The sequence below is a fragment of the Pocillopora verrucosa genome, chromosome 3 (assembly GCF_036669915.1).
Source record: "Pocillopora verrucosa isolate sample1 chromosome 3, ASM3666991v2, whole genome shotgun sequence".
NCBI classification, from domain to species: domain Eukaryota; kingdom Metazoa; phylum Cnidaria; class Anthozoa; order Scleractinia; family Pocilloporidae; genus Pocillopora; species Pocillopora verrucosa.
This window is the reverse complement of record NC_089314.1, coordinates 10493088-10505982: the sequence shown is the minus strand read 5'-3', so window position 1 is coordinate 10505982 and position 12895 is coordinate 10493088. Positions and strand designations below refer to the sequence as shown.

The following is a 12895-nucleotide window of genomic DNA, read 5'->3' as shown; positions in this document are numbered from 1 at the left end:
AACCACTACTGGCACCATACAAACGACTCATCTACGACATTAACATTACAAACGAACCGAACAGAACGACCTAACTTCACTAACGGATCCAAACCGACCAATCACGACTGACCTACGCCACTTGAGTCTTACAGCCAATAACATCACGGCAAAACTGACCAATCAGTGTACACAAATTGGACTAAGTACATTCGACTGACAACAACCTTTCACTTGACTCTGATGATGACTTCCGCTCAGATTGTCGAAACGTCAGTCACCACTACCGACAACAGTCCTTCTCAGGACTACACTCACCCAGACGATCAAACTACACTATTACATGTTACCCCCGGGTTCAAACCATTTACTGTAAGCTTTATTTCAGCTTCTTTCTCGAGGACCTTGAGCGTGGTGTCTGCGGACTCAGCAGTTAGTAATGGAGCCCAGTTAAATTAAGGAGATTCGCACAAAGTCCTCTAGAGTCCTCTATAGGATTCCAATTTTTGCTTTGCATCTAAACTTGTTTTTCTCTCTGAAATTCTCGCCGCCTTTCCCCTCTTCGTAAAAAAAAGGAAAAACTGATCGAACTTGAACTAAGTGTTCCACGTTGCAAGGTCAAAGTCTTGGGCGTTATTCAAGACGCGTGAACCCCTACGGATGGTCAAAGTCTTGGGCGTCATTCAAGACGCGTGAACCCCATAAAGATCCCTGTGATATTTCAATTGGTTTGTAACGCATTCCTCTCAATAACATTTGCGTTTAGCGAGATCAGTGGAGGCGCATAATTGCCGCTTAGATCGAAGAGAAACCGAAACCCAAATAGGTTAAATAGGAAAAACCGAAAACCGCGTCGGATATCAAATCCGAAAACCCGTTAGTATTTTTCCTGAAAACCGAAAACCAAATGCTAAAAAACGGAAAATCCGTAACTGCAATGAACACCAAAACCGAAAAACCGAAAAACCGATCGAAAAAATAGCCAAAACCGCAAAACCTAAAATCCCAATGCCCCCCTCGAAAGGGGTTCATCAACAAAGAGAAGCGAACCACAAAGGATTCGTGAAAGAAGAGGAGGTAAGTCGTGTCTTATCTGGGTTTTCTCTTGCGCTGAGGCCCAGAAAAATTCAAACCTTTTTTCCCAATCTTCGTTTGATACTAGCTTCAGTTTATAATTCAAATCACGTTTCGGTAAAACAATGACTTTTGCATACATCGCTTTAAAACCCTCGCGCCCGTTCATCGCTCGAATAACATTTCAAAGTGTTGGTATTCTTCAAATTATTTAGGGAACGGATTATATTTTGCCTAGAAAGTTTTAAAATGATAGCGAACGGCGTAAGCAAGTTTTTAATCATTCTCTCTTTAGCTGGCTATCAAAAGGTTTACACTATTCATTAAAAAATCGCGCTTTGTCGAAAGTTTGTTGTTTTACCCTAAGAACGAAGTCATGGCCTTTCCCAAAATTGAATTACAATAAGATTGAGTCAGCGATGTTCATGTTTACATTAAGTCTGACGCGGTAATTTGATTTTGAAAATATTGTTATGTGAGAACCCGTCAAACATCTGAGAATTAAATTACCGAGCGCAAATGTGAGGAGGAAACAAACTCACGGGTAAAATGGTGTTAATCCAGCAGCGGGAGGAGCGAATTTTATCGTTTAGTCATGGTACTTTTCAGCGCTGTTTTCATGCTTTCTATGCGATTCGTTCTAACTTGAAGAAATAATTTGTTTCACAAAATATGGAGCCACTTTCTCTTCGCTCAACATCTCGAGTCGTACTTAATGCTCGGGTTTATGCAGTGTCAGTGGGGAGGAGGGATCCCATGGATCCACTAATGTTATCACTGACAAAATTAGACGGATATGGTTGGATTATGACGTCATGTAGTCTTCCACTTGCGTGACAAGGAGACTTTCTCCGCTTTTGTTCGAAACTCTAGTTAGAGGGTACCAATGGGGTGATGGCTTTTACGACTATTAGTTAAAATACGTCAAATTTTACGCCTAAAGGCTCAATTTTCTTGCTATTTCACGGCTATCGGTTAACCCCATTGAGACTAATTTACCTGCATAAATATAATAACAGTAAACCAATGTTTCTCACTTGTTCTCTTTCTTCCTACTCATTTTCTTTTTATTACTTGGTCTATTGTTCTCATTTGTTCATTTTTTCTCACATCTCATCGCCTTGCTGCTTGAAATAAAATAGATATTGCAGCGCGAACTTCGTTTTTGATCACTCGTGGGAGTGAAAGAGTTACGACTGCCATGCATGAAGCAGGTCTACAGTGACTTGATCACTCACAATTTCCAATACTATGAGCAAAGTACTTGTTTTTAACCTGCGTTCTCAATGGCCTCTTTCTATTTCGGAGAACAATAGCAGTATTTCCTTAGACGTGGGTATGAAGACGCGATGCAATATGGTTGATCCTTGTAAGCATCAATTCGACTGATATCTCCCACTAGTGAGGGAATACCCTTCTTCATTCTCACCGAAGCTTCGTAAAATCCCTCGTTTGGAGATGTCACGAACTGTAACTGATACAAAGTGTCCATAGCAAGAGTATTAACCGATTTTTCACCCAACACCACACCACAGGAATCACATTCATCGTGAGCGCCTTTTTTGGAGTCTACAAATCTCTGCATGGCTTCTTTCGGCATCTCGCGGAAAGCGTTCTTTATTTCTTTTAGTTTCATCCGCTGACATAGCTTTAACAATTTGTCGCTTTGTGACGTTAAATTGTTCATGTGCCTGAGGACAAACTCAGCTGATTCCTTGACTGCGGGCTCATCCACCGGCACGGCTTCCAAATCAAGACAGGGACACCAGTGATCTTCCACACCTGTGCTTGCGCACGTCCGATTTCTCTCATCAATCCGGCTGAACAAGCTTTGACCAGTTATAATTTCGCTTGGATACTGTGGATATGACAGTACGTGACGTAATGTGGCATAAACGTCAAAGGGTGATGTTAGAACACGAGAGTTTTGGACCAGATTTTTGTGGAGGTCTGGATACTTGTCAAGAAACCAGTTAGGCAGACTGATTGACATAAATGGAAACCTCTCTTCTAGTTTACCCTGAATTGTCTTTCGCAGACCAGCGAACCGATGCCCATGATCCCCGAAAATAATCAGCATGGTATTCTTTTCAAATGATTCTCGCTGGAATGTTTGCAAGAAAGTCGTCAGGTCTTCGTCTACATAACCGATCGTATTTACGTCATCATGTGAAATCGAAGCATGAGATGAGAACGCAAAATTACGCCGGTTCTTGTAACTTCGAAAGAAACTTAACAAATAATTGAGAGATACGTTATGAGCAGGTCTGTTATTGATACATTTTCCATTTAAAAGTTTATCTGTCTCTATCCAGAATGGTCTGGCGAAATGGTCTGTTGGAGGGTCTCTGAAACCATGTAGACGGTAATTAAAGGCTGCATACACTGGAGTGTCTTCCGAGAACATAGTAGCATATCCTTTGTCATTGTAATTTCTGAAAATCCAGCGCCATCTGTCAACAGGTTGTGAGCCGCTCATTCTCCGTCGAGCCTCAGGTTGTTTATTCTCGTCGATTCCAGTGAGCATTCCACACAGCTGCGCAGTGGTGCCGTCCCCTATGATCGTCTCTCCTATCAAACACATAAAATTGAGGCTGAATCCTTTTTAGCGTTTTCAACCCTAACTAAAAATTATAAGAAGTTTTGTAGCTAATGATATAGAAATCTGTGAGATTATTCTGTTAACGCTGAAGCCAAAATATGTTAATTCCAATTTACAAACCAAATTGAAAAAAAATCCATAATTGTCTATATTTTCTAAAGAATAGATGTATGAATTTTCATAAATTGGTTAAAAAAAGGTGGGACGATGAAAGAAAAGGTGACGTAGCAGCTGACTTTGGCTTTCATTTTTTTTTTCCTCTTTTCAAATGATCACATAAAAGTAACTCATGTAGGGAGAATTACATTCCCCACAATCGATCCGAGAAACTTGATAAACTTGCAACCGACCAAGAGCCAGAGAACGTTCATAACACTTCTTCAAAGAATAAAGATTAAAAATTTGTTGGCATAATTTGCGAGAATAGGACCTTGTTTACATTGAGAGCAAGAGCTAATTCATTGTCGGTTTTTAAATATTTTGTCTGTGATGACTTCTTTGCTGGAATTCCCTTGACAGTTACATGTATTCGTTCGTTATTCCAAATCATTTCTGGAGTATTTTTAGAAGTTTAAACCGAATTCCAGACAGGTGTGACTAACATGGCCAAATATCCGTTATTAAATGAAGTAATTAATCCTGAAAAATTGAATTAACGCTTGCTGAACCAGTGATAATCATGTAAAGTAAATACCGGTGGTTAAAATGCAGTTGATTTCCTAATGTACAGGAGAATCCTGTCGGGGAATATCAGTTACAAATTAATTCATTGATTAAATGTCCCAGTAACTATTAATTATGTCACGGAATTGTAAATGATCGCATTAGAGAGTGTGACAGATTTCACAATATTGTAAACAAAGTCCGCAGTTGATTTACCGTAAGAGAGATGCTGTAATTGCATGCGTTAAGTCCGCCTAATAAGGAAGGGGAAACGTGCTTTTGGGTAATAAGAGTTAAATATAGACATATTACAATAGGTTGGCTTGGGAATTTACTGCACTCGTGATTGTAAGGAAACGCTAGCTGGTAGTTACGCAAGGCGAACTATGAAAGGCTGTAATATATATAGTTAAAGTTAGATTTGGAAGAACGTTTGAACTGTTACAACAAGAGAATTGATAGAATGAATTTTTAGAACGTCGGCGGAGTGCGTCGAAAATAAAACTTGGAAAAGAAGATAGAATACAGTCCTCTTCAATTAATATCGAATTAACCAGCGACTGCGGAGTCCGTATAGATTCCGCGACAAATCCTTAGACCTTTCTCACGGTGAAAGTTGCGACCACAGAATCATCGAAATAAATTGACAGTCGGTCACCTAGCTACCATCTCTTAGTATATTCACGTGTGACTGACGTGTCAAACTGACGATCCATTCCAAAGCAGTGGAACGATCTAACAGCCGTTTATCTCAAAAATAAAACAAGTAATAGAACTATACAAAACTTAACTCACCTTGCAGAAAGACGGTGTTTAAGTTCTTGGTCAGATATTCCAAGCTTTTGGGCAATTTTCTTTTAAAATTAGCGTGTGATGTGGAGTCGAACATGATCAGTGCTACATTTAGTGGAATACCACCAGGTTTCTGCTCCCGTTTGAGAACTTCCTTTTTAGGAAACACGTGCATGTGAACGTCACTTTTGGTCTCACCTGAAGATGTCTCGACGTCTACTCGGATGAAGTCGTAATCAACCGATACATTTCCACTGAAGATTCCTGCAGGTGCAAATAAGAACTTATGTAATAACTTGGCTGAGGGCTATGTGTTGTCCAGATACCAATTGGCGTAGTTAGGCGGGGTTAGATGATGAATGGGACCTCCTTTTGGTCAATTAAAAGTGATAATCTATATATATAAAACAAACAACCAAAGAACAAAAAAATGAGCCCAGTATGCTGCCAAAAAGCCAAGACGCTTAAATGTATGTGGGTCCTACTACATGCGGATATTCCTAAAAGTGGGAATGGGGAATGGAGAATAGGAAATGGAAAATAAAGATTGGGGAATGGGGAGTGAGGAATGGAAATGGGAAATGGGAAATGGGAAATGGGAAATGGGAAATGGAAAATGGAAAATGAAAATGGAAATGGAAAACGAGGAACGGGAAACGGGAAACGGGAAACGGAAAACGGAAAACGGGAAACGAAGAACGGGGAACGGGGAACGGGGAACGCTTACTTGAAAAGTAAGACAAGTGCTTTGCCTGATCGAAACTTCTCTACCAGGAAAAATCTCTATAATAATAATAATAATAATAATAATAATAATAATAACAATAACGGTTTAATATCAGTACATCCATGGTATGGCTCTTCGCCTGATGTAAAATAAAAAGAAAATAATTAATAAATAAAAATACATAAATATGAATTATGAATTTATAAAAAGCTAGGTAATAAACAGTAAAATGTAATTATACAATATATACATTATTTAAAACTAGGCAAGAAATTATTCCGCCCTATTCCGGCAGCGCTCTCTTAAAATACACAATGTTTGCTTGCTGAAGGATTTAAAATTATCGCAGCATTCAACATTGGATAGCAGAGAATTGAAGAGGGCTGCCGCGCTATACTGAAAAGTGTCCGAGGCATATGGAATAACTAGATTTATGGTATTTGATTACCGTAAATTTCTAGCATGCTTTATTTGCTCAAGCTGAAGGTTTCTGGGCCAATCATGAGAGTATATGACTTTGTGTGCGGCCTTTAGAACATGCCATTCTCTACGTTCTTTCATAGAGAATGGTAAGACGACATCTGAGGAGTTGAGAACAGCATACACTTAGTCTTTGCAGGGTTCAGCGCTAAGTTGGGGTCCTGGGACCAGTTTGTGATACTACAAGAGTCTCATTCATGTCCACAGCTCTTGAGTCTAACTCCTTGACATTAAAATGGCTGTACAGTGAGGTGTCATCCACATACTGGATGCATTCCATCGATGATGGAGTAACCTCGTGTAGATCTGATACATATAAGTTAAAATCATCGGTCCCAGGATGGACCCCCTGTGGAACGCCATACTGAGATGACTGGTACGAGGACTTCCTATCGTCGATCTGCACGGACTGGGAGCGGCCAGATAGATAGCTCAAGAGCCACTTGAGAAAGGGTTTTGAGAAACTGAGATTGTAGAACTTCACGATGGTCACGCTAAAGGATATGGTGTCAAAAGCCTTCGCGAAATTGGCTAACACCATAATTTCGTCTCTAACTCTTAACAAGGCTGTCATGGTGGAATGCCCTTTACGGAAAGCAGAGATGCGATCGTGAAGAAGATGGGCGTGGTCCGCATAATTCGTCATTTGAATAGCCACAAGCTTCTCGAAGACCTTGGATAGAACAGGGAGAACTGAGATGGACCGAAGTTGATCGTTAGAGACCGGGTTATCAATCTTTGGAACTGTAGACACCCGAGCAATCTTCCATTGCTTTGGAAAATAAGCTTTCGCAATGCAATTGTTGATGATAGATGCTAGGGGGACTGCCAAGCACTCAACAACCATCTTGATGAAGCGGGTAGGTATCTGATCCGCGCCCGTAGAACAATCCGATCGTAGATTCTTGATGACCTGGAGAACGTTCTCACTGGTGATAGGTGACAGCTGAAAACGCATATTCCCTGACGGGACGTCAGGCAGGTTATCTATCAGGCACGTGAGATCCTCTATTGGGGTCGCCCGAGTCTCTAGTGTTCTCTGAGCAGTCGAAGCGAAGAAATCGTTAAGTTCGTCCGGATCAAACCGCAGGGGCCTTGCACTAGGCTTTAGCACTCTGTGGATGACTTTCCAAACCTCGCGCGACTTATTTGAATAGAGAGCTTTTTCAATAAATGCCTTCCGCGCAGTTCTTATTGCCGACTTTTATTTATTCCTGATCGAACGACACTCATGCCAAGCGGCATCAGTGCTAGTCTGGTGAGCGGTAAATCTAGCAGAATCCCGTTTCTTCTGGAATTCCTTTATCAGTGGGTCCTTCATCCATGGGGCGGGTGGTCGCGTGACACGAACCTTCCGCAAGGGGCCGTCTCTCTCAAGACACTCGGAAACTAGTGTATTCAGTGTCTCTTGTTGTTCGTCTGGATCATCTGAGTAGTATATAACAGACAGAGGAGAAAAGTCCTCTAGGTGAAAGAATATTGTGAAAGACTTTACCACTGTGTAAGGGTTAGATTTTGGCGCGCACAGAAAGCTACGTAAGCATAGGCGCTAGTTGCTCGACATACCTGCGTGGCCTGTGTGACGAAATAACTTCACGGAATTGGCAAAGTTTCAGTCACAGCAAATTATACAAGAAATCTAGAAAGATTTAGACTTACATCTCGTCTAACGTTTAAAGCGACGTATTAACGCCTGCAACCATTATATTTTATACGAACCTCGCAAACTTTTAAATACGTTCTCTTGGATACCTGCGAAAGTATTCTGTATAATTTCTGGTAAGATTTTCGCGGACAATCTGATCGATTTCTCTTACATTGTGTGCTGAGACTGAAACTTTTCACCTCGGGCAAAGCTTCGTCGCACAGCCCAAACAAACAAGGCGAGCAACTGAGCTTCTTGTACATATCAGTGTCAAAACACACGAAAGGACTCTAAAGCATACTTCACTCTGATTGGGCAGAAAAACACAAAGATTTTCTGGCACCAATCAGATGCCAGAACGACTGCGACCGTTTGGAACTAGTCTTGTAAGACAATGTCCCCAGGGGCTCTTCCGCCCTGACTTGAAATCGACTCACAGCCCCTGGGTCTCCGAGGATGTACTGGGCCCGGATTCACAGAAATATCACCACTCCGGATCAATAGCCTTTGTGTTGCAATGGAGTTGCTGTAATAAGTAACCGGCGTTTTGTAATATCGCGGACGCTTGTGCCTTTGTTTACATCGATGAGAGCTGGACCATATAGAATCCATTGTAGCGAAGGCGAGACAATTTGATCCAGACCACGAACGACTATCCCTTGGGACACCACAGTTTAGCCATATGCGAATGTCGAAAGACCAATGTTCGAATATCCAAGTTCGAGCTGAGAAACTTCTTCCTTCGTATAACCACTTGAACCAAGACCATGCCAAGAAAATTGTACTATTGGCAAGTGCATCGACTTATAAAACACGGGAACAAACTTCAGCGCCGTAAAATGGATATTTAAAAGGAAAATAAGACATAACACGGAGACTAAAAATCCGTGTCTATACGTCGACTATACGCCATTATTGACACAGTTCCGATCCCTCTCTATTACTTTCTAAAAATAAAATGACAACTTTTTTAAAATGGATATTCAAGTGTCCGTTCGTTTGTAATTCGTAGTTAGGTAGTGACTTGAACTCTGAAAAATTCAAGCACTTAACGGCTAACATTTTTGAAACCTATAATTTACTAATTTTCAAACAAACACTAAAACAGCTTTTTCACTAATCACAACAAATTTAATTTCACCTATCACTTGTTAATGAAACGATTTAACTTTGGTTTTACATTATTCTTCAAGTGCACACCTCTTTCATTATCATCAATTTATTCTGTTCCTTAATTTTGCCTCTGCACGTTTTTGAAAGAAAGTGTAAATATCGATAATCAACGCTGAAAATATTTAATCCGCATTATAAACTTAAAATATATAAAAAAATGAATTTGCCATTTTCAATTTCCCATTTCAATTTCCCATTCCTCATTCTCCATTTCCCATTCTTGCTTTGTGTAAAATCCAGTATTTTAGTAACAGACTCTACGTTGGTTTTAGGTCACTATGGTGCGTTATCAGAATAGAAGTTACTATGCAACCTATATTTCTGTTTTCAGAACACAATGTGAACTGAAATAAACCGTCGTAGGCGCATTCGCCTCAAGACAATCCATATAACATTTCTAAAATTTTGGAAGTTTCAAATGACGCATTGCATATAAGAAAAAAATTATAATGTTAACTTTTTTACTGTTTACATAATTGAGACGCTCTAATTTCGGGAGGAACCGGTTCTGGAGAGCCAGTACAAGTATCGCTGAGTACAGAAAATTATGCTGGACAAGAAAATTTACATACGACACGTCGACACAAGGATGTAGTCAGCGTAGCGTTTTGGGTTTCCAAAGAATTCGATGCTAGAGAACTATTTTTCGTATCCAACATTGGCTGGAGACAAGAGAATATCTCTTGCTCACGTTGGTTTCGTAGAGTGTTGCATTGTCTCACTTTGGCGTGACAGTAAGGGTCATCTACGTCAGAACAGTTTTATGTTTGCTTAATATGGAATATTACTAAGAAAATTCCATGTCTGTTTAGTTATTCCAAGTGATTCTAAAATTACTTTTTCTTTTAGGGCCCCATGCGGAAAAGTTGTTTATTTAGACAAGTTTTATGTCATCACGAACATTTTACCAGTGCGAATGGTTTGTCGCGACTTGTCCACTTGCTGCGACTTGTCCTCTTGCAGAAGAGGACAAACCTTCATACGCACCGCCGACAAAACTTTTCCGTTGGAAACTGAGCAAAACCGACTGCATAAACAAAACCGAGTGTAATTGAACTAAAATCAGTTTACTAGAAAGGCAAAAAAAATTGTCTTTTGAGGCAAAACTCGAAGATTCTCAACTTTTAAAACGACTGAGGATAAATCCTGAAAATTGGAGGTAGTTGTCGGCACTTGAAGAGACTGCCGGGCACTATCTCAAATAGACTAAACGCCCGGGAATCGGAAATATCCACCGAATTTCGAGTAAACATTTTTCACGAAGCATAAATTTGAATATGTTGTTCCGTGTTATTTTTGTGGAGCTGTTTAATTCAGTGCAACGTGGAACTTTACTCGTCACAAACATATTTATCTCAAGTAACAGCTCAAATATCTCACCTTTCTGGTCTGTCGTTGACGCTCGACTCCCGCTCTTGTTTGGAACTTTAACTGGATCCGAAAGAACCACACGAAAATCGTTCCCCTCAGGCCTTTCGATCTTTCTGTATTGTGCGGAGACGATGCCTTCGCCTTCAACTCGAAGCACGTTGTCTTCGAAACTAGAATAACTGACACCTACGCAACTGAGTTTGCCAAGATCTTTTATAAAGTTAACCACGCTGGGGTGAAATGGATCTAAAACGGGCAGCTTACAAGCGGCAGGATCATAGGCTGCTCTGTTCTTGGGAACATTCACTAACATTTGATTACGAAGTTTCGTGACTTTCGTGTTTGATGTTCTCAAATTGAAACCTCCGTAAAACACAAGTGCTAACGATGTAAGACTAACAATGCCCAGTGATAAAGCGAAGCAACGAAAGTTGAGCCATCTAACAATAGAGCTGAAGGTAAAGGTCTTCTGAAAAAGCCTTTTAGGCATACTTTCCGCAAAATATTCCGCTAAAAAAAATGGGAAGAGAGCACAAACGCTTTCGCAATTTTAAGTATCATACGACGTGTACGTGATTAGCACCCAGTCTCAGCGGGTTGAATTATTATGAAAGGTAATACTTTTAATGGTTTACTTAGGTCCTGTGGAAGACCCAAGGTAAGTGAAGTAACCCGCCTAGCCGTGGTCGGAAAATAAAACGCGTTTACATACAATCTTACAACCCCGGGGTGCTGGGGTGAGATTTCTTGAGGTTGTTGTTGCGCTTGCAGTTAAGGAGTTTAAGCAGAGGCGTCCTAAGCTCACATCTCGAGAAAGACGAAAGATTAATTCTCGGACACATACATTTATTCTTGAAAGCGTCACGCGTTGTGTTACGCGGTGTTAGGTTACACGATGAACCGTTGACTAATACGTTATACGGAATAGTTTGGGAAACGAAATATGGTCGATTTACAACGCTAAATATTCCGAAATGTGAACATTTTACACTCTTTGTGTTTCCGTTGCGGTTTCTGGCGATTTCTGCCATCAAACGGCTAGGAAATGTACAAAGTTTTAAAACACACATGTATCGCTTTTGAGCTTTTTGCCATGAACGCGAGGGTCACCCCACCTATCATTTAAACGTGATCGAGATAAAATAAGAAATTACATGGACAGACGGGTCACCCCACCTGGGCGGGTTACCTCACCTACTTGGGGTCCCCCACCTCCATGTAAACAGACCCTTAGAAAGCAGAGGAGCCGTATTTGAGATTTCGTTTGAAAACGTGGAATGCAGAGTGCGGAGTTTAGAAAATGTGGATTGTGGAGAATGCGGAGTGTAAAAATATAACAGAAATAATATATAAAAGAATAAGATATATATATGTTATTTGCCGGATGGGAGGTTACAGTTTTTCGCCATACGGACCGACCTATAGCTGGTAAATCACATATTTATTTTTTAAACTTAACGAAATTCTTTCCGAAAGAACCCGAATGATTTAGGGCTGTAAATATGGCAAGATCTTCCATAAACTGAACAATTAAGAGAGTGTTGTTGAAGTCCTAAATGTAATAACTGTCCTAAATGTAATAAAGTCCTAAATGTAATAACATTTGGTCCTAAATGTAATAAAGCCCTAAATGTAATAACGTTCGGTCCTAAATGTAATAAGCCTCCTATGCAATCGTTTAACTGCGCTAAGATTGAGATGTCAAAGTGACAGCTGTTGCACCAAAGAATCTTCTGTCCAATATTCATGGAATATTGCGGGCTCACTGATATTAATTAGCGTCTTTTTATTTGCTAAAGACGTAGGTTGAGAAACATTGGCTACAAAACCGTACTCGTGATACTGATGTGCTTTTGGCATCAAATTGACGGACGCAAAAGCAATGAGAACGTTGACCAATAGCTCTCTTTATATCATTGGCTCAGACTCTTAAGTGTAACAGATTTTGACGATATACCTTTGTCATCGGTGCTGAAGTTAGCACTTCATGAACCGAATTACAAGGAAAAGGAAGTCCACCGACTTGTACGTTAGACAAATTCTGGGCTCGAAAGGGCATTTTTTGTACTGTCTTCCCTTGCCAGATTTGTACGGGTCTGCATAAAATATATTCATATGCGTTATTGACCAAGCGTGAGGTCAAAATGGCTGGATATTGGCCGAGTTCTTTTTTTTTTTTTTTTTTTGCGTTTTTATGGACTGATTGCAAGATCTGCCGTGGGTTATTATTTCATGAAACGTGCTAATTGATATTTTGTATATTAAACGTGTTAATTGATTTTATCCAACAAAAGTCAATAAAGCCATAAGTATAACTGACAGGAGTTAACGCCTCGAGTAGATGGTGGGGGGCCGAATTCTTTTGGTGTTCAAAGCTCGTCATGCGAAG

General features: G+C 40.3%; 1 protein-coding gene and 1 long non-coding RNA gene across 2 annotated transcripts; one reads left to right on the top strand and one right to left on the bottom strand.

Moving 5' to 3' along the window:
* Positions 1 to 1308: 1308 nt before the first annotated feature.
* Positions 1309 to 11067, bottom strand: LOC131797973 (uncharacterized). The gene is made up of 3 exons (XM_059115636.2): positions 10516 to 11067; positions 5114 to 5374; positions 1309 to 3624 (listed from the first exon to the last, which is right to left on the bottom strand). Exons 1-3 carry the CDS (start codon positions 10994 to 10996, stop codon positions 2351 to 2353), a joined length of 2016 nt encoding a protein of 671 aa, XP_058971619.2. The 5' UTR covers positions 10997 to 11067; the 3' UTR covers positions 1309 to 2350.
* Positions 9713 to 10741, top strand: LOC136279760 (uncharacterized). Its single transcript, XR_010716974.1, has 2 exons — positions 9713 to 9869; positions 9985 to 10741. It is a non-coding gene; the product is annotated as an uncharacterized lncRNA (long non-coding RNA).
* Positions 11068 to 12895: the final 1828 nt, after the last annotated feature.